Source organism: Protopterus annectens, chromosome 10.part0, assembly GCF_019279795.1.
Source record: "Protopterus annectens isolate FY-2018-M chromosome 10.part0, PAN1.0, whole genome shotgun sequence".
In the NCBI taxonomy this organism is placed as follows: Eukaryota; Metazoa; Chordata; order Ceratodontiformes; family Protopteridae; genus Protopterus; species Protopterus annectens.
In genome coordinates this window covers 331,249,334-331,274,143 of record NC_056744.1, presented here as the reverse complement: position 1 = coordinate 331,274,143, position 24,810 = coordinate 331,249,334, and the positions used below count along the sequence as shown (strand labels likewise).

At 45.1% G+C, this 24,810-nt stretch overlaps 1 protein-coding gene across 1 annotated transcript in view; it reads left to right on the top strand.

Moving 5' to 3' along the window:
• Positions 1-24,810, top strand: part of PRDX6 (peroxiredoxin 6) — a 228,330-nt gene that overhangs the window by 163,194 nt on the left and 40,326 nt on the right. The window contains exon 3 of the mRNA XM_044085221.1: positions 12,800-12,946. Coding sequence (XP_043941156.1) covers positions 12,800-12,946 — 147 coding nt within the window. The remainder of the gene's footprint in view (positions 1-12,799; positions 12,947-24,810) is intronic.

Below are 24,810 nucleotides of genomic sequence, written 5' to 3'. Positions count from 1 at the left end.
TTAGTAGTGGTCTTTTAAGCTAACATGATGAACGTCCTTGTTTGAAAATGGGACTGCTTTCATTTGTCTCAAAGCCCTAATAATGACTGAATGTGCCTCTTTACCATGAAAATAAGTATTCGCTTCTTCCAGCAGAGTAACATGAAAGCACTACTGAGCCTTTGGTTTGAATTTCTTCACCTCTATAAGCAACAAACTTTGCACACCTTGCCAAAACAAGCTTTTTACCTTTATATAATCTGGCAAGTGTTTCTGCTGACAACATTGTACTTGGAGCCTGTATCAACTTTGAGCTCTATGGGTTTGCCATTTATCCAAAAGTACAAAATGCTTCATTCTTTGCCCTTGAAACTACTGCATTGACACTTAAGTACTGACACCAACAGAGTAGGCTTGCCAACTAGTTTCCTAAAATGTTCCCTTTTAATAAAACGTGGGCCTTTTGATTTACAAAATCTTTTGAAATAGTTCAACTTATTGATTTTTGTGGCATGGTTCACCCAAAGCTAAACATTTCCTGTTTGGATTCATGATTACCACTACAGTTACGACAAACTGGGTTGGGGCCCGTACTTTGAGTTTGCTGGCTGATTCTCTTGCTTCACTGTGACTGTGCGAAGTCTGGAATTTGCTGGAAAGTTCTAGAGTTTACCAGTGAGTACTGCAGGGGTTACAGCCATCATGTGCTTGGGCAAGTTTCTTTTAATGTGCTGCATGCTATCACCATGAGCTTTATCACTGTGCCTTCTAGAGCTGCTCTCATTTGTAAGCATATTTGTGTGCTTTTCTGTGAGCTCATCTATCTGACAAATCTCACGGCCTTCACTGTCACAAAGCAAAATCTTTCTCGCAGCATCTTTTGTACCACGCACAAGTCTGTCCTTTATCAGCTTCTCCCTTAAATCACCAAATCTGCACGTTTTAGCTTTGTTTCTCAGGACAATTATATGCTGCAAAAGTTTCACCATGCTTTTGATCCCTTGTATAAAATAAGTGCCTTTCCATTGTAACATTTGTCTGGGGGTTGCACATTTTCTCTGAATTCACATTTTAAGCATTTAGGATCCTCCCTTCACTCGGCCCTTACAGCGACTAGTTTCCCCCTCTCCTGTATAGATAACAGGTGCATACACAAATGTCCGTTCCCTTGCTATGAATTCTGACCCAGCTAAATTAAGTAGAATAAATGTCTTTGTACGGTCATCTTTATCAGAAAATGCAGCCTGTATGTCATACTCTTGCTCAGTCTCCAGTTCTCAACAGTATTACTGTCAAACGCAAGTCCACCAGGGTTTTCGAAATCCATCTGCCATGCCCACAAACACACTGAGGATATGGCCGTTGTGCACTCAAAACTGTTTTGTGAGCTTGTAATAACATTCAAATGCACAATATACTCTTCAGAATACTGTACTCTGCAGAATTATGCCCTGTAATGGCTGTACTCTGCGAACTCTTTACTGCAACACTGCACAAACATGTAAACACTTGCACACTTTTGATCACTCTTATCTGTGCTAAATACCAAGTACATATGCTTTGCAAAAATGCTGTTTTTCCCCCTTATTTTATTTTTATGCAATTCAGACACTTTCCATAATAGTGTTTTTATTAATGTCTTACAGATCAGCTTATGCGAAAATTTAGAATGTTCTGTATGCTTAGTTTCATATGCGGAAAGAAATGCTGCTGATAAAGTTTTAATACCTGAAATTCATTTCTGACCTGTTTTGCGAAGCTTTGCACAGAGTGATCCACTCCTGTATATTCCTCCAGCTCCTAGCAAGTACCTTAAGTCGTTTTACCCAGGCCATTTTCAACTTCATGTCACTTGTACGTGCAGTTCTGACTCCTTGTTTAGAACCATGCCATTCTAGGTATGCCTCTTCTGACACCATGTCGCTTGTTTGTAACACACGAAGGCTGCCGTTTTCATTTAGATGCTTTAATACATAGAAACACATCGGGATGGATAGCAGTATCCTAAAATACGAACAAACCGACCTTGCATACATATATGCTTACATCACAACAGCTTACTACAAAATGGCAGACTCGCACGTGGTCTGGATTTTATACACTTGTGCAAGCTCTTTGATAGCTTCTTAAAGGTATATACACACTGATCTACAGGCAGGAATGTTCCTGTATGCTTTTCTGCTGCTATCCAGGGTACTTCTGAAGATTCGGAAGGAATCCTCTAAAGTAACATACTCCCTTCTGGCCCAGGCAGCAGTGGTTCTCTTGGAATTGACCAGGGGCAATTACTACAAGCTTCCACAGAGTAGATCTCACCCAAGAATAGAGGTGTTTGGATCCTGACCCCAAACAAACTTCATCTGATTGTCTGGGTGACTTGCTCCATTTGAGCCAGCTCATCTGGCTGACTTGTTAACATGGATAACAGTGTTACTAGTTGCTCTGACCTTTGCAAGAAGAGTATCTAAGTTGCATGTTATAAAGGTGGGTCAATCTTCTCTCAATTCCACAGTTTCCTTGAAGTAATTGTTTTATGGTATGCGTTTACTTTAAGCCAGACTATCCATATCCCTGTGTTCTTCCCTCTACCCCAAAATGAGTGACAGGGAGTAATACCTTGGATGTCCACAGACAGCTCTGATACCACCTTGACTAAACAAAATCTTCAGTTGGTCGTTCTTTTCTGAAGGCAAGAAGGGACTTGTGGTTGTTATGCATTACCTTTTGTTGCTCCCACCACAACAAAATTATACCAGGCAGGGCCAAGACACATTAACAGGACCTCTACTTTATCCATCACTATTCGGAAGGGGTTGGACTGAAGTCCTAGAAGCAATGATAAATATGAAAAATGTGGTATAGTTTGATTGCTGCTGCAGTAGCCACTCCATCCACCCCTTGTGTTTTAATGCCATGGTGTGGACATAGCAATCTGTTCATAGTAAGAAACAAAAAAAAAATAATGCATTAAGATTTAGCCTCTCTGTTGGCATGAAATGGGGTTAAAACCCAAACACCTGTCTCTTTACTCATCTCAGCTTGAACTAACTAATGACTTGGGCATATGGAAAGTGCCCTGATGCATCCAATGCAGTATACAGGCCATCTCTTAAAGAGGAATCTTGATGAGTGGATGGGAGATCGTAGGTTTACCCCAGGTATCACTTCTGTGTCACTGTTAGACAGAGGCACAGTATACTGACCTCGAAAAAGGGCATAGCAAAATAAATTTAAAATGGGTGGCGAAAGCCAAACACATTCTGGCTAGGCTTATAAATGCCCTAGGGCAGATAGCCTAGTATGAACCTATATAGCTTAGCTACTGCAGCAGTTTTCGTTCAAACATCTACTGTTGCTGTAAGTTCAACATCCACAGCTGTACTTTTTTACGTCAACATTCTCTGGTCAGGATTCGCTCCTCCCAAGAAGGTGGGATCTGTGGCTCATTTAATGGATTCCAGCAACCAGAGGGCATACCTTCATGTGTAGACGAGGTGGAATCTTTCAGTAATCCAAAGGATTAATGCTTGAAGGCACCAACTTGTGTATTTGGCAGTTGTGATGTTCCGCTAGCCAGATTGCATATGAGAACTCCAGTCATACCAAAGTACCTGGATACAACAGTCACCATCTGAAGATGATCCTCTGCTATCTAACTCCAGTGAACTAAAGTAGCAGCTCAGTCGGGTCATTTTTAACAAAGGATGGCCTTCAAACAAGAGACCCACAGTTTTACACGAACCCTGGATTCTTTAGATCTATTTTGCGGGCACACTCTTAAGATCTTTAAGTACAAGGGGGTTAAAATGTAGCTCAAGCTAGACTTGTAAATGTGTAAGCTGTGTACCTGTATTAGTGCTGTCATTTCAGAGTTCATCTGGGAAATTAGACTTGCAGGTGTTTGCAACACTAATACTACATATTAGCAGTTTGGGGGGGATGAGCGGTAGGTTGTACACCATGGCTATGCCTGGAAGACTGTCATAGGAGCACCTCAAGGACAGATGATTAAGAGCAATCCATATCCTGTCTTGTGTGAATCCTAAACGGCAGGTCTAGAATGAATGAATGAATGCTACACAAGAATGTCCATCTTCATATGGTTGGTGTGGTTTCCCAGCGATACAGACACATTTTCTTGCCCTGAGCAACAGACTTCAGAGCTCCACTCAGTTTGGATAGTGTCCATGTTCTTTAAAGGCCTTGTGTTCCCTGTGATCCATCTCCTTTCCCTAGGGTGAGACAAAGCAGGGAAGGAAGGGACCAGGGATGCTGTAATAGCACCCTTGTAGCATGTAGTTGTCTGGGGTGGAGCATTGTGTTGCCTTTTCAAATGGCCCCCTAAATAGGGGGCCCTAATACATCCCAGCCCAGACACTGCAGGTGATGTTCATAGTGTTTCACTGTTGCAGTCCTCACTGTAGGGTTCTTCCTGCCGGCAGGCAGCCCTCGGTCGGCCAGAATCCCAAAGTCTGGGTCCGGCATCGGCTGTTCAGTCATGCTCCCTGACGTCAGAACGCCAGGAGTACAAAGCTGCCAGCCGACGCCATGTTCTCCAGTCTTTCTTGCCGTGTGGTGGAAGCAGTTCGCAAGTGCCGGTCGGCTGACTCCTGATATTTTTTCGTGCTTCATTCCGAAGACTGACTTCTCAAAGCTAAGTACCCCGTTGGGGAAACTTTTTTCTTGCTCCAGTCCGATGTCAGAAAGTTAATTGTATTTCTTGTGGGAAGCAAATGCCTCATAAGGATTTCCACTCTTACTGTATTCCTTGTTTAGGCCCTGACCACAACGTAGCTAGTTGTCAGTTTTGTGCTAGATTTAACCAATGTACTATTAAGCGGAGGTACGATTTTGCTTTTCACTACTTTGGCAGGCAATTTAATTATAATATGTCGTGACACACTTCCGACTGCCGGAGTTCAAAAACGACGCTAGGATAAGGACAGGCCTCAGAGGTCCAAATCAGACTACTGTTTACAAGCAGAGCCAGCTACAGGTTCGGCCGTTGTCAGTGAGGCTCTTTCGCAGCCCCTGTCATCTGCCATTTCAGAACAGATTACCGAAACTGACTTCCACGAGGAGCCAGCTAGGCCTTTGAGTACTCCAGCTGCAGGACCTTCGAACAATGCTCCCTCGGATGGGTCCGGAGCCGCTGTGCAGGTACCGGCTTCCGAGGGGGTTTTCAGGCCTACACAGCTTCTGATAAAGGCAAAGCCAAAGACAAAGGCGAAGACTCCTAAATCAAAGACTCCAGCCCAGGCCTCTTCTGATCCGGGACTCAAATCTCAGAAACCGCTGCTTAAAATGGTGGAGGACTTGCTAACCATGATTAGGGGTTTACATTCCCCTCCAGACAAAAGGCCAAGGCAAGAATTGGGTTATGAATCCTCTGATCAGGCATCTATTAGTGTCTTCCTCTGAACAGGAATATACTTTCCCTTATGAGGATTCTGATGCTGAGGAATCCATTCCATCAGCTTCTCCCCCTGAGGATTTTTCTTTTGGGGAAACTTTACATGACATGAGGGAACATTTTCACTGGGAAGGACAGGAGTACTCTGAATCGAAGAGAAGGCTTAGGGATTTCCTTCTTCCCCAACACAGACCCCTGGCTATTCCTCCTATTTTTGATATTGTGGATGATGTCTTTTCTGAGGCTAATTTAACTCCTGACTCCTTTCCTCCAGCCCCTGCTAAGCCTGACAGATATTACAGGGTCCCTGACTCCCACCAGTTTCTTTACAAAAATCCTGCTGCTGATCCAGAAACCATTTCTCAGGGTCCTAAGGGTGTTAAGGCCGCCTCTGCTAAAAACCCTATTCCGTCAGATAAGGATTCTAGAGCTTTGGAGAGATGGGGCAAAAAAGTGTACACTTCTGCTACTTTATCCATTAGGGCTTTAAATTGTCAATTTCATATGCTAAAATATCAGCAATTTCTGCTGTCTGTTATGAAACAAAAGCTAGGTACCATTTCTGCATGTGCAGATAAGGAATTACATGATTTGATGCATGCTACTGAACAAGTGGGGAAGCATGGCTTACACTGTGGTTTTGATGCCTTGGAGGCTTCATGCAGGGCGGCTGCCACTGGCACAGTCATTAGAAGGCATGCTTGGTTAAAGGAACAAAACTTGCCTGATCAAGTGAAAGCAAAGTTTCTGGATGCTCCTGTTCAGCATAATGTTTTGTTTGGGGCTAAGGCTGAAGAGGTGATAAAGAAAATGGAGGATATTGCAAAATCCATGCAAACGGTTAAGGATTTCTGACAAGTTCAGCCCCCAAGATTTAGCAGAAATTGGCCAACTAAAAATTGGTCCTTTCCCAGCTCGGACAGGACTCAAGAGGGTAGATATAGGCGCTCCAGAGGGAGGGCCCAAGCACAGACCTCTTACAGACCTAGACAGTGGGGTGCTTCCACCCCCAGGGGTGGAGAGGACAGACCTCAATCATATAGAAAACAGGCTCAATGACTCCCCCTGCATGGCTCCAGGAACCTCTCTCCTGGAAGCCCCTCTAGGAGGAAAACACTCTTTTTCAACAAAATTGGACTTGCATAACCTAAGACAAGTGGGTTCTGGATGTAGTTTCAAGAGGTTAAAATTCCACCTTCATACCTTGCCAAGACCAAAACGGATGGCCAGACCTACCAAAACACCAATGGGCAGAGGCATTAAACCAGGTGGGATCCCTCATGGCTATGAGGGCCATAGAACTGGTTCCACAATCGGAGACGGGGCAAGGCTTTTACTCAAGGCTCTTTCTAGTTCCCAGAAAACAAAATTCATGGAGACTCATCCTGGATCTGTCAGTCTTAAATACTTTCCTGGAGATACCAAAGTTCAAGATGCTTACTCTGCAGCAGCTCCTGCCAATGTTTAGCAAAAATGCATGGATGGTGACATTGGATTTAAAGGAGGCTTACCTACACATCCCTATCAAACAGGAGTGCAGAAAATACCTCAGGTTCAAGGCCGGCTCGAAACATTACCAATTCTCTGCACTGCCCTTTGGCTTGTCTACTGCGCCCAGGGTCTTCAAGTGCCTGGCACCAGTACTAGCTTATTGCAGACTGAAGGGAATTCAAATTTACCCTTATCTGGACGACTGCCTTATTCAAGCAGACAGCAAGGATGTCCTACTCCAGCACCTGGAATTTGTTCAAAATCTACTAGAGTACCTGGGATTCACTGAATATAAAGTCACATTTGACACCCACACAACAGATAACTTTTCTGGGAACTCTTCTAAACACAACAACCCAGATGGCATTCCTGACATCCAAAAAACTACAGCTGGCTTCAACTTAAACCTTGGCGTTAATGTCTCTGCTAACTGCAAGGAAATTCCTGCAGGCTTTGGGTTACATGGCCTCCTGCATCCTTCTCATACCATATGCAAGACTACATATGAGAAAAATACAGTGGTACCTAAAAGTGTATGGTCCCAGCATTGCCACAGTCTAGACACAGATTGGTGTCTTGCCTTGCCTACAAAAGGAATTCCATTGGTGGACCATGGCATGTCTTCACAACAAAGGGAAAGCCTTCAGTCTGCCTCCAGCCAAGTGTTAACCACGGACGCCTCTGATTACGCATGGGGAGCCCACTTGCAGGGGAAAGGCCTGCAAGGTTTTTGGACAGAGGATCAGAAGCACCTACATATCAGTTTAAGAGATGTTGGCTGTACAGAATGCCCTCTTGACTTTCAGGATCTTCTACAGCCAGGACAACTACTGATACAGACAGACAACACCACAGTTATGTGGTACATAAACAAGCAAGGGGGGGTCACACTCCTACCCCCTTTGCAGTCTAGCCCTGACTCTATGGAATACAGCTCTAGCTTGCAAAGTGGATCTACAAGCTTAGTTCCTGCCAGGGAAACAAAATATTCTGGCAGACAGCCTGAGCAGAAACCTGTCAGACCCACACGAGTGGATGCTAGACACCCAAATATTCAAGATTACAGAAGCCTGGGACTGCCAGGACATAGATCTATTTGCATCCCCCCCTCAACCACCAGACATTTCACAAACTAGCATGGAAAGTGGATGCCCTCTCATTCAGTTGGAGGAACCTCTCTGGGTATGTCTTTCCTCCTCTACCTCTTCTTCCATGGGTGCTATTAAAGATCAAGCAGGATAAGCCCAAGATGATTTTACTGGCCCCAAATTGGCCTAGTCAATTATGGTACTCAACACTGATGAATCTATCCCAGGAGCCTCCTTGGATTCTACCTCAGATTCCACATCTTTTGTCCCAACACCAGGGCCAGGTTCTGCACTCTCATATCAAAACTCTCAGCCTGACGTATTCAGGGTCTAGGATTAATCCTACCCTTTCCAAACAGGTCATGGATGTCATCTTAGAAGCCAGATGGCCTAGCACTAGAAAATCTTATGCAGGTAAATGGAAGAGATTTTGCACCTGGATGCATGCTCAGGATTTGGATCCTCTCATTCCTAATATCCCACTGATTTTACTTTACCTGACAGACATGCTACATAAGGGTTTATCCTTCTCCATAAAAATACATGCCTCAGCTATCTCTGCACATTACAATACAGATCATCCAATCTTTTTGCATCCACTTCTGAAACAATATCTCAGAGGAGCAAAGAATTTAAGGCCCCCTAGGACACCACCCATACCTGCCTGGGACCTCAACTATGTTCTGGAAAAACTCACTCTGCCTCCTTTTGAGCCTGCTTGCCACATCTGATAATAAGTATTTATCATGGAATACTGCTATCCTACTGGCTTTGACTTCAGCCAGGAGAGTCTCGTAGTTACAAGCACTCATGGCTGTGGAACCTGTTCGAGTCTTCACTGTTGCAGTCTGGGTTACCCACCCTCCTGTCCCCTCTTATACTTTCATTAGTGTGGTTTCCTACTTCACCCTTCTTCTGAGGTGTATTTGCTACAGGGTATGGGGCTTGTATGTTACATTTTTGTTTTACTATTAGCCTTTGCTTTTGGGCACCTGACATCTGGAGAACATGGCATCGGCTGGCAGCTTTGTACTCCTGGCACTCTGACATCAGGGAGCATGACTGAACAGCCGACGCCGGACCCAGACTTTGGGATTCTGGCCGACCGAGGGCTGCCTGCCGGTAGAAAGAACCCTACAGTGATGACTGCAACAGTGAAGGCAATCTACATTTATGGTAAGTGTACACAATTGTACTGTATCTGAGTTTACTTTAAGTCAAACTATCCATCTCCGTCTGTTCTGTCTACCCCAAATGAGGGAGAGAGAGAATACTTCATACCTATGTCCACAGACAGCTGTGATGCTACCTTGACCGATCAAAATCTCTTAAAACTTGGTCAGTTGGTCGTTTCTTGTGAAGGCAAGAAGGGACTCTCTATCCATCTGAAATGGCCAATAAATGAGCCATCTTAAGATTAACTATGCTCAGGAAGCAATTAAATCAGGCTAGAAAGCTTGCTGGAAGGAAATCCTGATTGGCCAAATGGAGGTTCTCCCTTTAGGTAGTTTAGAATAGTCAATATCCACACTTCTGTTTGTCTGGTCTGAATCTTTAAAGGTACATATCAAACCATTTCAGATTGCATACATCTAGGAACCCCTTGCTCTGTAGATTTAGTCACTTCCTCAAAAGCTGGTGTTCCTCCAAGGAACTTGCCCTTGAAAAAAAGTTGATCAAAGCCCCTTTTTAAAACAGGTTGCCTCGTACCCCTTGAAATTCTTAAAATGGAAAACTTTACTGGCTATCACTTGAGCTAAGATCTTGGAACTAAAGCACACATGCGGAGCCTTACTTGGCCTTCCCTAAGGAAAGGAATCTGAATCTGTTGTAACAAACCTTTTGAGCCAGAAGTAATGACTTCTCACTGTACCATCTTAGCCAGCTTGGTGCCTGTATTCTTTCCTAATCCCTAAAGAAAGGGAGAATGCACAGAAAACAGCTTGGAAACTGGTGTAAAAGACACGTACCTAAACTGGATTTCAACTAAGAAGTATTTTGTCTGTGGCTGGTATATTGCGTTTTTCTGTTACTTACATGATGGGACCATGAGAGCCTATATCACTGTGGGGTCTTTCAGCTACTGTGACCTTTCTTGGAGGTTGGTTTATGCATACTCGCGTCTTGTGGCAGTTGCTTGGTCAGCCATCTGCACCTTTTCCAAATGCTAACTGCATTTTGCCTGCAGGGCTAGAACTTTATGTACATGTCTGCTATTGTGCAAGTACTGTTGCAGCCCAACTTTGTCAAAATCTCTCTAGCTTTGGGGAAAAGTCCCAACTGTAAAAACGTCTGCAGCAGTGATCTCTCTGAAAGGTAGGGCAAACATTTGTGTAATGTTGGAGTAGATCACTATATTTCTCTCCACCACTACCTTTGTGGGCAACTTAAGTTAGGCTGAGATGGGGTACCCATCCATATGCAGTTATTTCCTCTTCCCCCTCTCAAGGTGTCTGGCTTGCCAAGCTCTGTATAGCCATGGGGATCCCTGTTTGCCTGGTACATAGGAGTGCACACTGCTCTGCTTGGGCACAAGATGATTAGGTCATTGCCTGTCCAAGAAAGACATAAAATACTACAGGTTGACATCAACTTTGATAACCTACCTAAAGGATTGATGCCCACTTGACTTAAAGGGGGAAGGATGCTGATCCTTAACTGTGGCAGAAGGCACAGTTGTAAGGGCTACTGCAGCAGAGATCCTAATTTTAGGGTCTAGTTCACTTTGTCGTAAGCTGACAATATCTTGTACGATATTGTCAGCACGACAATGTCGAAAGTTCAGAACATCGCTCAAGTAAACGGTAATCTCTGTAAGGGGGAGATTTCAGTTTACCTCAATGTAGTGCAGTCTCTGAGTTGGCATATTTAAGTTGGGGGGTGTGGGGGGCTTGCCCCCCTGCCTACGCTAGTTAATTAAATTGATTTTTTTTTTACGTTATTCGATATTTTGCTACGATCAATAAAGTTCAACCTTTATTTATTTCGATGTAGTAAAATTTCAATAACGTGATATAAATGCTAATTTTATCCCCTCTACAGTTGTACCTCTAAGGTATTATCTTATAATTTAGCCCAAACTGGTAATGTGCTCTTGGAGTTGCTTGGAAGAGGCTGTGGTCATCGGGCATGCAACAAATTTTGGTGTTAAAAGACCTGAAGTATACTGTTACTAAGGTGTCCCTTCGTCTTATATGCGGTTCATTGCCTTGATATGTGACTGGGAAGAGTTATGCTTATGGCATTGAGCAGAGAACTCCTGGAAGTCAGTTTGGACTTCAGGTTAGACCCACTGGACCCTCTCATTTCAGGAGCGACCCACTGGACCCTCTCATTTCAGGAGCAGCTTGTGGGCGCTAAGTGACTTGTTGGCAAATGATGGCTGACTAAATTGGACCCTGTGCCACAGGAAGCTTAGTTAATCCTCCGCACCAGCTGCTGATTTCCAGTTTCTCACTGCAATTTTGGCTTGACTTAATGCTCCTGTCAGTCTTGTGGTGTTTGTGCCCAGCAGGCTTATTTGTTTAAAACTAGCTGAGCTGAAGGCATGTCTGAAGCTTTCTCCATAGTGGTAATTATGCCATGTTAGTGTCAAAGATTCATGCTGTCAGTTTTGGTGGCTAGCATTTACTGGAAACGTGCAATGTTTTTGAGACACGTTAAGGATTGGGTTAGACTAAACTTTGAGCCAAGGCAGGCGATTGACTGCTCTTAAGGCTGTAAAACAGATGCATATTATTTTTTCAAATATTATGTGCTGGTTACAGCATTGATAATAAAGCAACAGAATGTAGTTTTCCTGCGCCCTGTACCAGTTAAAGCAGCAGAATGTGTTTAGTTTTCCTTTACCATGTACCAGTTATGCATAAAAATTAGTTTTATTCTTTTCGGAGGGTTAAGGTAGCATGCCATTTAAGAATTGATAGTTTTAGGTTAATGCCTGTCTCAAGACTTATTCTTGTTTGCTCTGGGACAAATGAGGGCGACATTTGAGTTTAGTGTAGTTGGCCTGCAGTGTCTGGTGCTGGGTGCAACAGACAATCACACTGGGTCTAGCCTAAGTGTGCACACCCTAGAATGGTGTGATGGAGTTATCGGTATCTGGCAGTATGTAATTGCTGGAACTTTACAGCAGTTCAGAAACTTGAACAGTTACTAGAGAAATGATCTGCTAGTGGTAACACTGACTAGAAAGTGTAAATATGCATGACTCAACACTAAAGCCCAGTGTGTCATGCGGAAAGCAGTATATTACTTTTTTGTGCATGCACTTCAAACATCATGTCTAAAATGTGACTGGTTCATTTGTGAGGTGTGTGGGGTGGGATTTATCGTTTTGTAAGAGTTGGGAGATCATTTTTTATTGTTTGGTAACTTCCAGGGATGATTAAATGCAACATGGTGCTTTCTGCGAGTAGAATTTGATGATATAGGGCAGTAGTAGTTGTATTTAAAAATAATATAAAGTAGAAATTGCTTAAAATACTGTTATGAGGGGTCCAGCAGCCCCCCAAACCCATTTTGAAAGGGACCGATGGTCGGGTGTATGATCTGAGCATATAGGAGTCCTGTAGTAGTTTGATACAGCTCTTCATTTATCACCGATGACTTGTCTGGCAGATTGCATCACTCTATAACACTAGCATAAATGTTACGCCCTGCACCACACCAAAAGGAATGTGGTGTTTTGGGAATCTGTGGCTAATGGAAGAAGCAGTTGCCCAACAACTGCAATCTACAACTGCTTCTGCATGCTTGTTTAACGTTTGTGATTAAAGATGGACCCTTATGCGAGTCATTTCATGCATTTTTCTCTCTCCCACCACAGGATATAAATGCTTACAATGGCGATGAACCTACAGAGAAGCTGCCCTTCCCCATAATTGCAGACCCTAACAGGGACCTGGCTATTAAGCTCGGAATGCTGGATCCAGATGAAAGGGACAAGGAAGGAATGCCACTGACTGCTCGATGTGTAGGTATTCCCTTGTCACGAGTTGTGTTGAATGTTTGCTTTTTGCACAGTGTACTTTTCCCTTTCAAAACTGATGAGCAGCATTATGTTACTCATTTATTTGAACTTTTCTGAGGTAATAGTGCATAAATTCAAATCAGTTCACATCCAACAGCTCAGCTGGAATGCCTTGTTTGTCAACTCTGTAACCTTACTCTAATATCCTCACTTAGTCTCAAAGTATTTCAAATCACACTGGTTATGTCCTTGCTCTATTCCTGACTAGGGTCATCTCTACAACGCGAGAGCTTTACCACAGTCTTATGTGTTGTAATTGTGCTAATTTCTGACTTTATAATTTAACATACTACCTTATTGTCCATGCTGTAGTATAGAGCTCATTTCTGATTTAACGATTGTATAAACAGTGTGTGTTATGTATTGTCTATATCACTTTTGTGTGTTTGTGGAGCTTTTTCTTCCCAGGCCTCCATATCTAGTCGGATTATCCCGGTCAACAAATGTAAAAATAAATAAGATTGAGGTACATAATGAAGTGGGGTAAGAGGCAAAGTAAATACACATTATATCTGAATTGTCATTTTAGGCTGAGTATTTTCTTTGCTAAAAACATGTCCGTACAGGTGTTTGTATGCATCTAACAGGTACAGCTTGCATGTTGAGTGGTGGTAGAGCCAGGTATGGGCCCTCTAGGCATACAGACTAAAAACTAAAGTAAAAAGTAGTCTGGTATCGATGGAGATTAACCCTTTTACAGTAGCCATTTACTGGCATGATGTAGTAGATTAAGCTTCATTGTGTCTAGCAGATGTTTTTATGGGGATGGTTGACTTGCTACCTTGACGCTACTTGAACCATCCATTAGTTTGAGAATTGCTCCTAAAGTCTTTCATGTGGGGTGCTTTTTCCTTCCTACAAAAATGATTGCTACTTTGCTACATAATTGAAGCACTTGTTACTTTTCACCTTGTCTGTAATAGCTGATCCTGACGTCTGCTCTGTCTGTATTCAACCTGAGAGACTTCGGATCTGACACCAGATGATTCAGAAGTCTTCCAGCTTGACTGGGCTCTGCATCCCTTACCCATAACTCCCTGCTCCTCAAACTCCCCAGATCTAGTTTGCCCACCATGTTCTGCAGCTTGGTCCTTGGCTCCATGCCTTTTTCCTCTCTTTTTTGCTAGGAATGGTGAGGTTAGCCTTTCCCTCATCCCCTTGTGTTATAGTACTAGATTTGTGCACTTTTGTGTGCACAAGGGGTTGAAGTGCATCTCCTATCGGCACAAACTGTCACTCTCAAGCTCACCTTAAATGTCTTGCTTGGGCCCGGAGCACTTGGACTCAAGGTGTTCTAGCTGTGAGACCTTCAGCTCTCTGGCCTTGAACAAGAGCAAAGCAAACCTCACACCTGAGGGCCTTTTGCCTTCTAGCTCTTTAGTTTTAAGGCATCTCTTCTGGATCCCAAGACTGGTTTTGTGAAGCTTGTGGTGCAAGACTTCAGACACTCCCATAGGGAGTGCAAGAAATCATTCTCTGCTTCCACCTTGGGGATGGCTCCCTTTGGGTTCATGGAGTCCGAAGGTTCCTTAGCTGTTGGCTTCCTAAGGTTACTTGTCTGCTTTTGGTGCTGACATCTTGGAGCTGGTTGCAGTCAGTGCCAAAAATTTCAAAGAAGGCTTCACACTGGTTCTGCGCATTCCCAGTCCCTTTGGTTAAAGGGGCACATTTGGGTTGGGTGACTTCCCCCTTTTCCCCATGTACTCCTCACTCACCAGAGTCCTCACCTTCTCCATCTCTGTTCTGAGCCTTTCTGGCTTGGATCTGAAATGCTAGGTAGTCTTTGCAACACCCCTTGAATCTGTCCTCCTCTATGGGCAGTATCTGTCATATCTGGAGCAGCTGATGTGTTCCTTTTTGCAGGCACTGATGCAATTGGGCCTCATCCCCTCATGTCCGACGCAGATTCCAGGATCCTCAGTTCTATACTTTGGATTTCCTCCCTCCCCTCCTTGGATCTGAGGTCTTTGGGGCCAGTAGAGTTCCCATCCTCTGGATCTGATATGGCAGCCTGGTGTTTACATGGGTTCATAGGTGTGTACTGGGCTAATGACCCTGGAGCCTTGCCTTTACAAGCCTAGCCCATAGAAGTGCCCTGACATCGTGCCCATAGAAGTGCCCTGACGTCATGCTGCCAGACGTTGGTTCCCAGTGCCTCTATCAAGTAGAGCCACTGGAGTGATCCCCGGGGTGAGCTTTCTATTCCCTATGTACTCAAGATTTCTCTTTAAGAGGGCCCGCGAGGTGCTCTGCTTGACATGTATGGGAATAGACTCACAGAGCATAGGCAGTTTCTGGGTTGTGAACCTGTCCCTCAGTATGTTCTGTTGATTGTGGTAATGGGGTTGAGGTCTGTGGAGTGTGTGGTGCGGAGGGACTGGGATATTTTTAGATGTAGCATTTCTAACAGAGCTGAGTCTGACATGGCTTTGTAAGTCAGAGATCGCCTCTTGGTAGACTATACGAGACCCAAGAATAGCTGGAGTTTTGAGTCTGTCTGTGTACAATGTGTTTAAGGCCCAGGATCCTCTTTGAGGTACTTTTGTGGCCTTTCCAGCTGTTGCATGTGTCTAGTGAGGTACATGCCAAATGAGGCATTATACTCTGGCCTAATGAGGGAAGAGTAGAGAGATGACCTTTCTTCCTGGATGCAAAACCCTTGGTAATGAGATGTGCCACACAGGAGTTTCTGTGGTGGTCGAAGGGGAGGTTGCTGTCAACCTGTGTCCCCAGATCTCTTACAACGCCTTCAGTGTTCAGTGGGCTGAGTTTTTTTTTTCCCAAGGGGGAGGATGACTATGCATTGTTTGGCATGAAGTGTAAAGCCATGGTTTCGACAAGTCATTGGTCTCAGTGAGGCCTTTCTGTAGGATGTCTACATCACTTGGGGGAGTTAATTGCTTTTAGTCATCTGTGAACTTGGTCAGCCAGAGTCCCTCTGTATTGGCCTGGACTTTTGAGAAGTAGATGCCAAACAGGAGAGGACCCAGGACCAATCCTTGTGGAACTCCACTCGTGACTGGTCGGCACTCTGACTTGAGTCCACTATTTTCACACTGTGGGTTCTATCGGTGAGCCAATTTTCAACCCACCTAGTGATATAGGGGTTGATGTCTAGTTTGGTGAGTTTATCAATTCCTGAGTGGGGAATGGTATCAAAGGCCTTTGCCAGATCGAGGTAGGCTGTATGAACTGCTTTACCTTCATCCCCAGCTTTGGTGACTCAAGTCAACCAGGTTGAGCAGGCATGATCTACCTTTCACAAAACCAAATTGCATGGGATCTAGAGTTTGGAGATTCCCTATATCCTTGTTTAATTGGGTCCATGATGATGAGCTCCATAGCCTTGCATATCAGACTCTGGCTAATGGAACAATAGGTCCACTATCATGTTTCTTGGTAGATTCGACACAGACCTGTTTGGGGCTGATACAGCTCTTCACAGCTGTGGTGTTGAGACTGGGCTTTTGGTGTTGACAGTAATGGTCTTTAGTCACTCCCCCCTCAGAGCCTCAGACTTTGGTAGCTCAGCTCCCAGTTGCATCTGATCTGTGTGGTGCCTTCAGGTTCAGGATTGTCTGCGGTGCCTTAGAGGGCCTGGACCCTTTGATCAGGAGACTTGCCTTGGTGTTGTACAGAGGATGTTTTTGATCAGAGAAGGGTCTGATATCTCCAGCGAGCATACCCTCCCATTTTCCATCTGCTGCTGACCAGTTGTCAGGCTGCTCTGGACATGGTCAATGGACCACTAGTCTGCCCCCTTGGAGGGGTTACCCCACTCTTCCCCTTCCACTTTCTTACCTTCCACTTTGTCTTAGTGGGAGATTTCGATTTCAGGAAATCGAAAGTGTAAGAGGGACCACTTGGATCCTCTGGAAGAATCCCTTCTTGTGGCTATGTACTGTGAGGAAAAAAAAAGGGTTCCCCCTAGTCCCCTGCATGATGACTCCTATGGTGATATGTTAGAGCTACTTTGCCAGTGCAGGGGCTGGACCATTGAAGCCTTCTCTGGAGGAGGAAGGCCTTTACAGTGGACCCATCCACATGCTGGGTGGTGCCTGCTGTGGATACCCTTATAGATTTGGTATCTTGAGGGCATGGAAGGAGCCCAACCCAGAGTAGAACCAATATCTAGAAAATGGGACAAAGGTCTTGCACCCCTCAAAGATGGGCCTTATTGGTGCAAGGGTCTAGTCATCTATATAGTGGTGGTGGCAGCCACCGAAAAAGCTTCCAGAGCACTCCTCAAGCCTTCCCAGACGGGAGGTCTTGGCCACTGGATTGGTTAGAAAAGTGATCTTATGCTTCATCCACCTTTACTTTGAGGGCTCTTAATTGTCTCGCATGACAGGGTTTCAGCAAGATCTGATGTCCTTCAAGAATGCAACTGCAGATGTTCTTCGTTCCACATTGCTGCAGTCCTTACTATTGGGTAGTCCGCTGTCCAGTCGGCCCGAATACCAGAGTATATGGCTGACGTCGGTCAGGGCGCATTAGACTGACGTCAGTACGTCAGGGTACTAATGCGCATGACCGACGTCATATCCTCAGTCTTTTTTGCCGCATGGTCCGATGCAGAAGCAGTTTTGCGAGTGCAGGTTGGCGTTCTGAAATATTTCCGAAGCTGGAGTTTCAGACCGAATCAGAGTTGGCTAAGTACCCCGTTGGGGAACATTTTGGTTTTTTCTTGCCTCAGTATTTAACCGGATGTCAGAAAGTGAATAACTGTATTTCTTGTGGGAAACGGATACCTCATAGGGATTACCATACCTTGTGTATACCTTGTTTAGGGCCTGAGCACGACGTTGTTGGATGCCGCTCTTGTGCTAGGTTTAACAAACGCACTATTAAGAGGCGGTTAGACTGTGCCAGGTTAGTGTTTGGGAAGCATTGCAATTATAAAATGCCGTCGGATGCTCCGACGCCCGCTTCGTCCAAGAAGCGCAAGGACAAAACATCGAAGCCTAGGGTTGATGAACCGGCAGTCCCGGACGTCGGTTCTTTAGAAGGCTCAGTGGAGCCAGAGGTTTTGCCAGGAGTTTCTTTGGAGTCTCAGGCAGAGACTTTACTGTTACAGGATGTGCCTTCTCAGGAGGTAGGCCAGGCTGAGGGGGCTTCTCAGGTAACTGTTCTTCCCTCTCTTCCCAAGGTAGTTAGAGCCTCTCCTTCTGTTGCCAAAACTTCTTTGAGAGGTAGGCCAAGTTCAGCTTCAGTGGGGGCTTCTCCTAGCATTTCAGGTTCTGTGCCTAAGAAACATATGCTTAAAATGGCAGAAGATTTGATTACTATGATTAGAGGTTCTATGCCCCTCCTGATAAGAGGCCTAGGGTGGAACCGAGTTTGATAGTTTTGAACAGTGTTCAGAGGCTTCTGAGTCTTCTGCGGAAGATTTGCAGGAGTATCCTCCTTATTCTGATTCTGATGTGGATGATTCCACTCCTACAGCTTCTCCTCCTGAGGATTTCTCATTTTCAGAGACTCTGCATTCCATGAGGGAGCACTTTAAATGGGAAGGCCAGGATTACTCTGATTCCAGGAAAAGGCTTAGGGAATTCTTGCTTTTGCCCCAGCATAGGCCCTTAGCTATACCTCCTGTGTTGAATGTGGTGGAAGATGTTTTTGCAGAGGCTTCCCTGAACCCTGATTCTTTGCCTCCTGCTCCTGTTAAACCTGATAGGTACTATAGGGTGCCTGAAGCTCATAAGTATCTTTAAAGAGTCCTAGGGCAGACCCGGAAACTGTTTCTCAGGGACCTAAAGGTGTTAAGGCCTCTGTGGTTAAAAACCCTGTTCCCACTGATAAAGAGGCAAGGGCTTTGGATAGATGGGGAAAGAAAGTGTATACTTCTTCCACTTTAGCCATGAGGCGGTTGAATTGTCAGTTTCACATGCTTAAATATCAAAATTATCTCCTTTCACAACTGAAATCTAAGGTGGATGCTTTGGCGGAAGGTATTGAGTGTAAAGAGTTGCTGGATTTAGTTCATGTGTCTGAACAAGTGGGTAAGCATTCTTTGCAATGTGGTTTTGATGCTGTACAGGCCTCCTCGAGGGTGGCTGCCACTAGTTCTGTTCTTCGCAGGCATGCCTGGTTGAGGGATCAGAATTTAGCTGAGCATGTTAAGACAAGGATTTTGGATGCTCCTTTACAGTCTGATGTGGTGTTTGGTTCGCCTGTGGAAGCAGTTTTAAAGAAAATGGAGGACAAAGCTAAGTCTATGCAAACTGTTAAAGATTTTTTGCAGGTGCAGCCACCAAGTTTAGTAGAAATTGGCCTACTAAGGGATGGACATATCCTGCTTATGATTCCCAGTCTAGGGGTAGGTCTAGGCGTGGTAGGGGCAGAGCTCAAGGTTCTTTTAGGCCTAGAACAGGGAGTTCACCTGCTCAGACTTCTGGTGAGGGCAGGGGTCAGTCCTTTCGTAAACAGACCCAATGACCTGCCTTTTCAGCTGCCAGTAGATTCTCGTCTGGCAGCTCCTTTGGGAGGAAGACTGTCTCTTTTCAAAGGAAATTGGGATTTAATTACTCAAGACAGATGGGTGTTGGATATCATTCACCACGGTTACAGGTTTTATTTCCATACATTGCCCCCTTTCAAAGGCATGCCAGATGTTCCTCCTCCACAAAGGAAAAAGGCTCACAAGCAAATTTCTCTGTTACTCCAAATAGGGGCCATTCAGCCAGTCCCTGTATCAGAAAGGGGCCTAGGATTTTATTCTCGCCTGTTCCTAGTACCAAAGAAGGGGAACACGTGGAGACCAATTTTGGATTTATCTATCCTCAACACTTATCTGGACATTCCCAAGTTCAAAATGTTGACGTTACAACAGCTTTTACCTCTGCTGGGCAAAGATCACTGGATGGTAACTTTAGATCTCAAGGAAGCTTACCTTCATGTGCCTATAAGACTAAGTTGCAGGAAGTATCTGCGTTTCGAGCTGGAAATTCTCATTATCAGTTCTCTGCATTGCCCTTTGGCTTATCTACTGCCCAGAGTATTCACAAAGGTTCTGGCTCCAGTGATAGCTTACTTCAGGCTAAAAGGAATTCAAATCTATCCTTACTTGGACGACTGCCTGATTCTGGCTCAAGAAAAGGAAGATCTTCTACAGCATCTGGAATATGTTATAGCAGTGCTAAGATGCCTAGGGTATTCTGTGAACGAAATAAAGTCCAGTCTAGTACCCTCTCAAGACATGTGCTTTCTGGGTGTGAGACTGAATACAGCAGCCCAGATGGCCTTTTTAACCCCGGACAAACAAAAGAGTCTATCACTTTACTTCCATCAACTATCTCATCAGTCCGTGCTGACTGCAAGGACAGTCCTTCAAGCATTAGGGTTCATGGCATCTTGTATTCTGGTGCTTCCCAATGCCAAACTGCATATGAGGAAGCTACAATGGTATCTCAAAAATGTATGGACACAGCACTGCCAGGATTTGGACACTGTCATTCAAATAATACCTTGCCTTCAAAAAGAATTTTTGTGGTGGGCTCAGGAATGTCACCTAAACAAGGGACTCTCTGTGACCCGGCCAGAGGCAAGTCAGATTTTAACGACAGATGCCTCGGACATTGCTTGGGGAGCTCATCTAAATGGAAAGTGGATACAAGACAAGTGGCCTGCCAGACTACAGCATCTACATATCAACATGAAGGAGATGTTAGCAGTCCAGTTTGCATTAATGGCTTTCAAGGAGTTACTTCTTCCAGGGCAGGTGTTGATTCTAACAGACAACACAACTGTCATGTGGTACATCAACAAGCAAGGGGAACACATTCTTATCCTCTATGCAGGCAAGCAATCATTTTATGGGAGACTGCGCTAAGCTTGCAACTAACTCTTCAGGCAAGGTTTCTGCCGAGCACAGAACTCCTTAGCAGATGTGTTAAGCAGACAAATCATGGATCCCCACGAGTGGAAACTGGATCTTCATGTATTTCAGAAATTGACAGTGTCATGGGGAACTCCAGACATAGATCTGTTCGCTTCTCCACTAAACCACCAGCTGCCAAAGTTTTGCACAAAGGGGTTTCATCACACAGCTTGGAAAGTGGATGCTCTGTCTTTCAGTTGGAAAAACCTTCATGTGTATGCCTTTCCACCTCTGCCTCTTCTTCCAAAGGTGCTATTAAAAGTCAGACAAGACAAGCCAAGGATGATTTTGATAGCTCCAGATTGGCCTCGGCAACACTGGTACCCACTACTAAGGAGTCTGGTAAGGAAGCCTCCATGGCCTTTACCTTTGATTCCTCATCTGTTATCTCAGAAGGACGGTCATCTGCTCAATGTCAAGCTTCACTCTCTTCATCTAACAGCCTGGCATATTCTGTGTTGAAACACAGCAGGTCTCAACTTCCTCAACAAGTTTTAAATGTGATTATGGAAGCTAGAAGACCTAGTACAAGGAAAGTGTACGAGAAAAATGGAAGAGATTTTTATTTTGGAGTACAGCAAAGAATTTGGAGATTTCTGAGCCTAATTTGAGTGTGGCTCTTCAATATCTTACTGAGTTATTGGACAAAGGTTTGTCCTTCTCTTCCATTAAGATTCATGCTGCAGCAATTTCAGCTCACTATGATTGTGACCCACCATTGTTTTCGCATCCTTTGTTCAAACAGTTTCTTAGAGGGGCAAAGAATATAAGACCCCCACGTAGAGCTCCTACTCCTGCTTGGGATCTCAATTTTGTGTTGGAAAAACTTACTCTACAACCTTTTGAGCCTGCGGCTACTGCTGAATTGAAATACTTGTCATGGAAGACTGCTTTTCTGTTGGCTATTACTTCTGCAAGAAGGGTGTCTGAGTTGCAGGCCCTTATGGCAGTAGAGCCCTTTTTGATTTTCCATAAGGATAGGGTATCATTACGTACTAATCCTTCCTTTATGCCTAAGGTGGTTTCTAGTGTGGCTTTAAACCAAACTATTCATTTGCCTACTTTTTATGCAGACCCCCAAAATAAAGGGGAAAAGATTTTGCACACTTTAGATGTACACAGGCAATTGCGTTATTATTTAAGCAGGACTAAGGATTTTAGGCAGTCTCAGCAGTTGTTTGTTTCTTTTGCTTTGAGTTCAAGAGGGCAAGCCTGTGTCAAAACAAACTATTTCTAGGTGGATTGGGTTTTGCATTGCATTTTGTTATTCCCATCATGGCAAGGAGATTCCAGCTGGGATTAGGCCTCATTCCACTAGGGCTACTGCCACTTCAACAGCATTTCTAAGGGGGGTGGCAACTAAGGATATTTTGGAGGCTGCTACTTGGAGTTCAGTGCATACTTTCTCTAAGCATTATCACCTTCCTATCTACTCTAAGTCTAGGGCTGGTTTTGCCACAGCTGTTTTGCAAGGCATGTTGTCAGCTCCTACTTCTTTATGATTTGCCAGCCTCCCTTACCTCTGCTTTGGGATTCTACCCAATAGTAAGGACTGCAGCAATGTGGAACGAAGAACATAGTACAGTTTTGTACCTACCATAAATGTAGATGTTCGAGGATCCACATTGCTGCAGTCCAATTTACCTCCCTCCTTCCCCTCTGTGTTTAGGGGTGGTTGTGTAGGTGAGGTTATATGCTGATATTTTTGTATATATTTTTGTATATATTGTACATATTTTTGGTGCAGGTATTTTGGGCCTTGTCTTTTTAGGGTCTTCTGACATCTGGGGCAAGAAAAGACTGAGGATATGACGTCGGTCATGCGCATTAGTACCCTGACGTACTGACGTCAGTCTAATGCGCCCTGACCGACGTCAGCCATATACTCTGGTATTCGGGCCGACTGGACAGCGGACTACCCAATAGTAAGGACTGCAGCAATGTGGATCCTCGAACATCTACATTTATGGTAGGTACAAAACTGTACTTTCTGACATATGGGTTGTCCTGCCTCAGGCAGCCCCTCGGTCGGCCGGATTCCAAAGTCTGGGTCCGGCGTCGGCTGTTGTCGCTTCTTCCCCGACGTCAGAGCGGCTGGGGTATAAAATCATCAGCAGGCGCCATCTTCTCCAGTCTTTCTTGCCGTGCAGTGCCCGAAGCAGAAGCAGTTCGCAAGTGCCGGTCGGCCAGCTCCTGTGTTTTCAGTTACCGAAGTCATCAAAAAGCTAAGTACCCCATTGGGGAACCTTTTCTTGCCTCGGCCGATGTCAGATAAAACTGCAAAAGTTAATTGTTTGTCTTGTGGTAAACAAATACCTCATAAGGACTTCCATTCTTACTGCCTTCCCTGCCTGGGCCCAGACCACGACGTCTCGGCCTGTGCTCGCTTCAATAAGCGCACACTTAGGCGCCGGGCAGAATTTGCTGAAGACTTTTTTGGGGAAAATTACTCCTATATCATGCCGTCGGAGCTTCCGACAGCACACGTTTCCAAAAAACGGAAGGACCGGGACCGACCTTCGTGGCCCGTGACACCACGCCTAAGCCTACCACATGTGTATCTGTCTCCGGAGGCGGTAATTCAACCGCTCCAGGTTGACTACACCGTTTTACCGCACACTACGGTCCCGGAGGCCAACTCGGTGCCGGTTGTTGTTTTTCCTCCTCAAACCGAAGCCCAAGATTTGCCTGACACCATACCGGTGGACCAAGTTACTCCAGCACGTGGGACAGCTAGGCCTCCAGTGCCTATGTCCATCAAGGCCTGCTAAGGCTGCCAGCCAGGCTAAGTCTCACCCTCCTAAATCTTTTTCACAGACTCCCACTTCGGATAAACGGATTTTGACTTTAGCTGCAGATCTAAATGTCCTTCAAGAATGCCACTGCAGTCATAACATGTGGGTTGTCCTGCCTCAGGCAGCCCTCGGTCGGCCGGATTCCAAAGTCTGGGTCCGACGTCGGCTGATGTCGCATTTCTCTCAGTCAGAGCGGCTGGAGTACATAAGCATCAGCCAACACCATTTTCTTCAGTCTTTCTTGCCGCGCGGTGCCCGAAGCAGAAGCAGTTCGCAAGTGCCAGTCGGTCAGCTCCTGTATTCTACGATACCGAAGTCATCAAAAAAGCTAAGTACCCCGTTGGGGACCTTTTCTTGCCTCAGCCGATGTCAGAAATTACTGAAAAAGTTAACAATTGTCTTTTTTGTGGTAAACAAATACCTCATCAGGATTTCCACTCTTACTGCCTCCCTTGCCTGGGCCCAGACCACGACGTCTCGGCCTGTGTAGCCTGTGCTCGCTTCAACAAGCGCGCACTCAGGCGCCGGGCAGAGTTCGCTGAAGAATTTTTCGGCAATAATTTTGCTTACACCATGCCGTCGGATCTTCGACATCGCAAACTCCCAAAAAGCGAAAAGACCGGGACCGACATCCTCGGCCCGCATCTACCACCGACTCCACGCCAAAACCTAGCGCGAGTGCTCCGGTTCCCTCTGAGACTGTCTCTCCACCGCTCCGAACCGAAGACACCGCATTACCGACTACTCCGATTCCAGACATTACTCCCGCCGCCAGTTATAGATTTTCCTCCGGATACCGAAACCGAGGAAATGCCCGAGACCATTGCTGTAGACAAGGTCACTCCTGCACGTGGAGCTGCCAGGCCTCCTATGGCCATGTCTATTAAGGCCCTACACTAGAGCTAAGGCAGCCAGCAAAACAAAGCATATTACTTCTAAATCCTTACCTCAGCCGACTCCGGAGACACAAATTATGTCCATGGCTGCTGATTTAATTTCCATGATTAGAGGTTCACAGGCCCATCCTGAGAGAGCATCCCAGCCTCCTCCTGATAAAAGGCCCCGGGTTGAACCCTCTGACCCTACTCCTTCAGATGAAGATTCTGAGGGCTCTGTCCACTCTGATAGCCAGG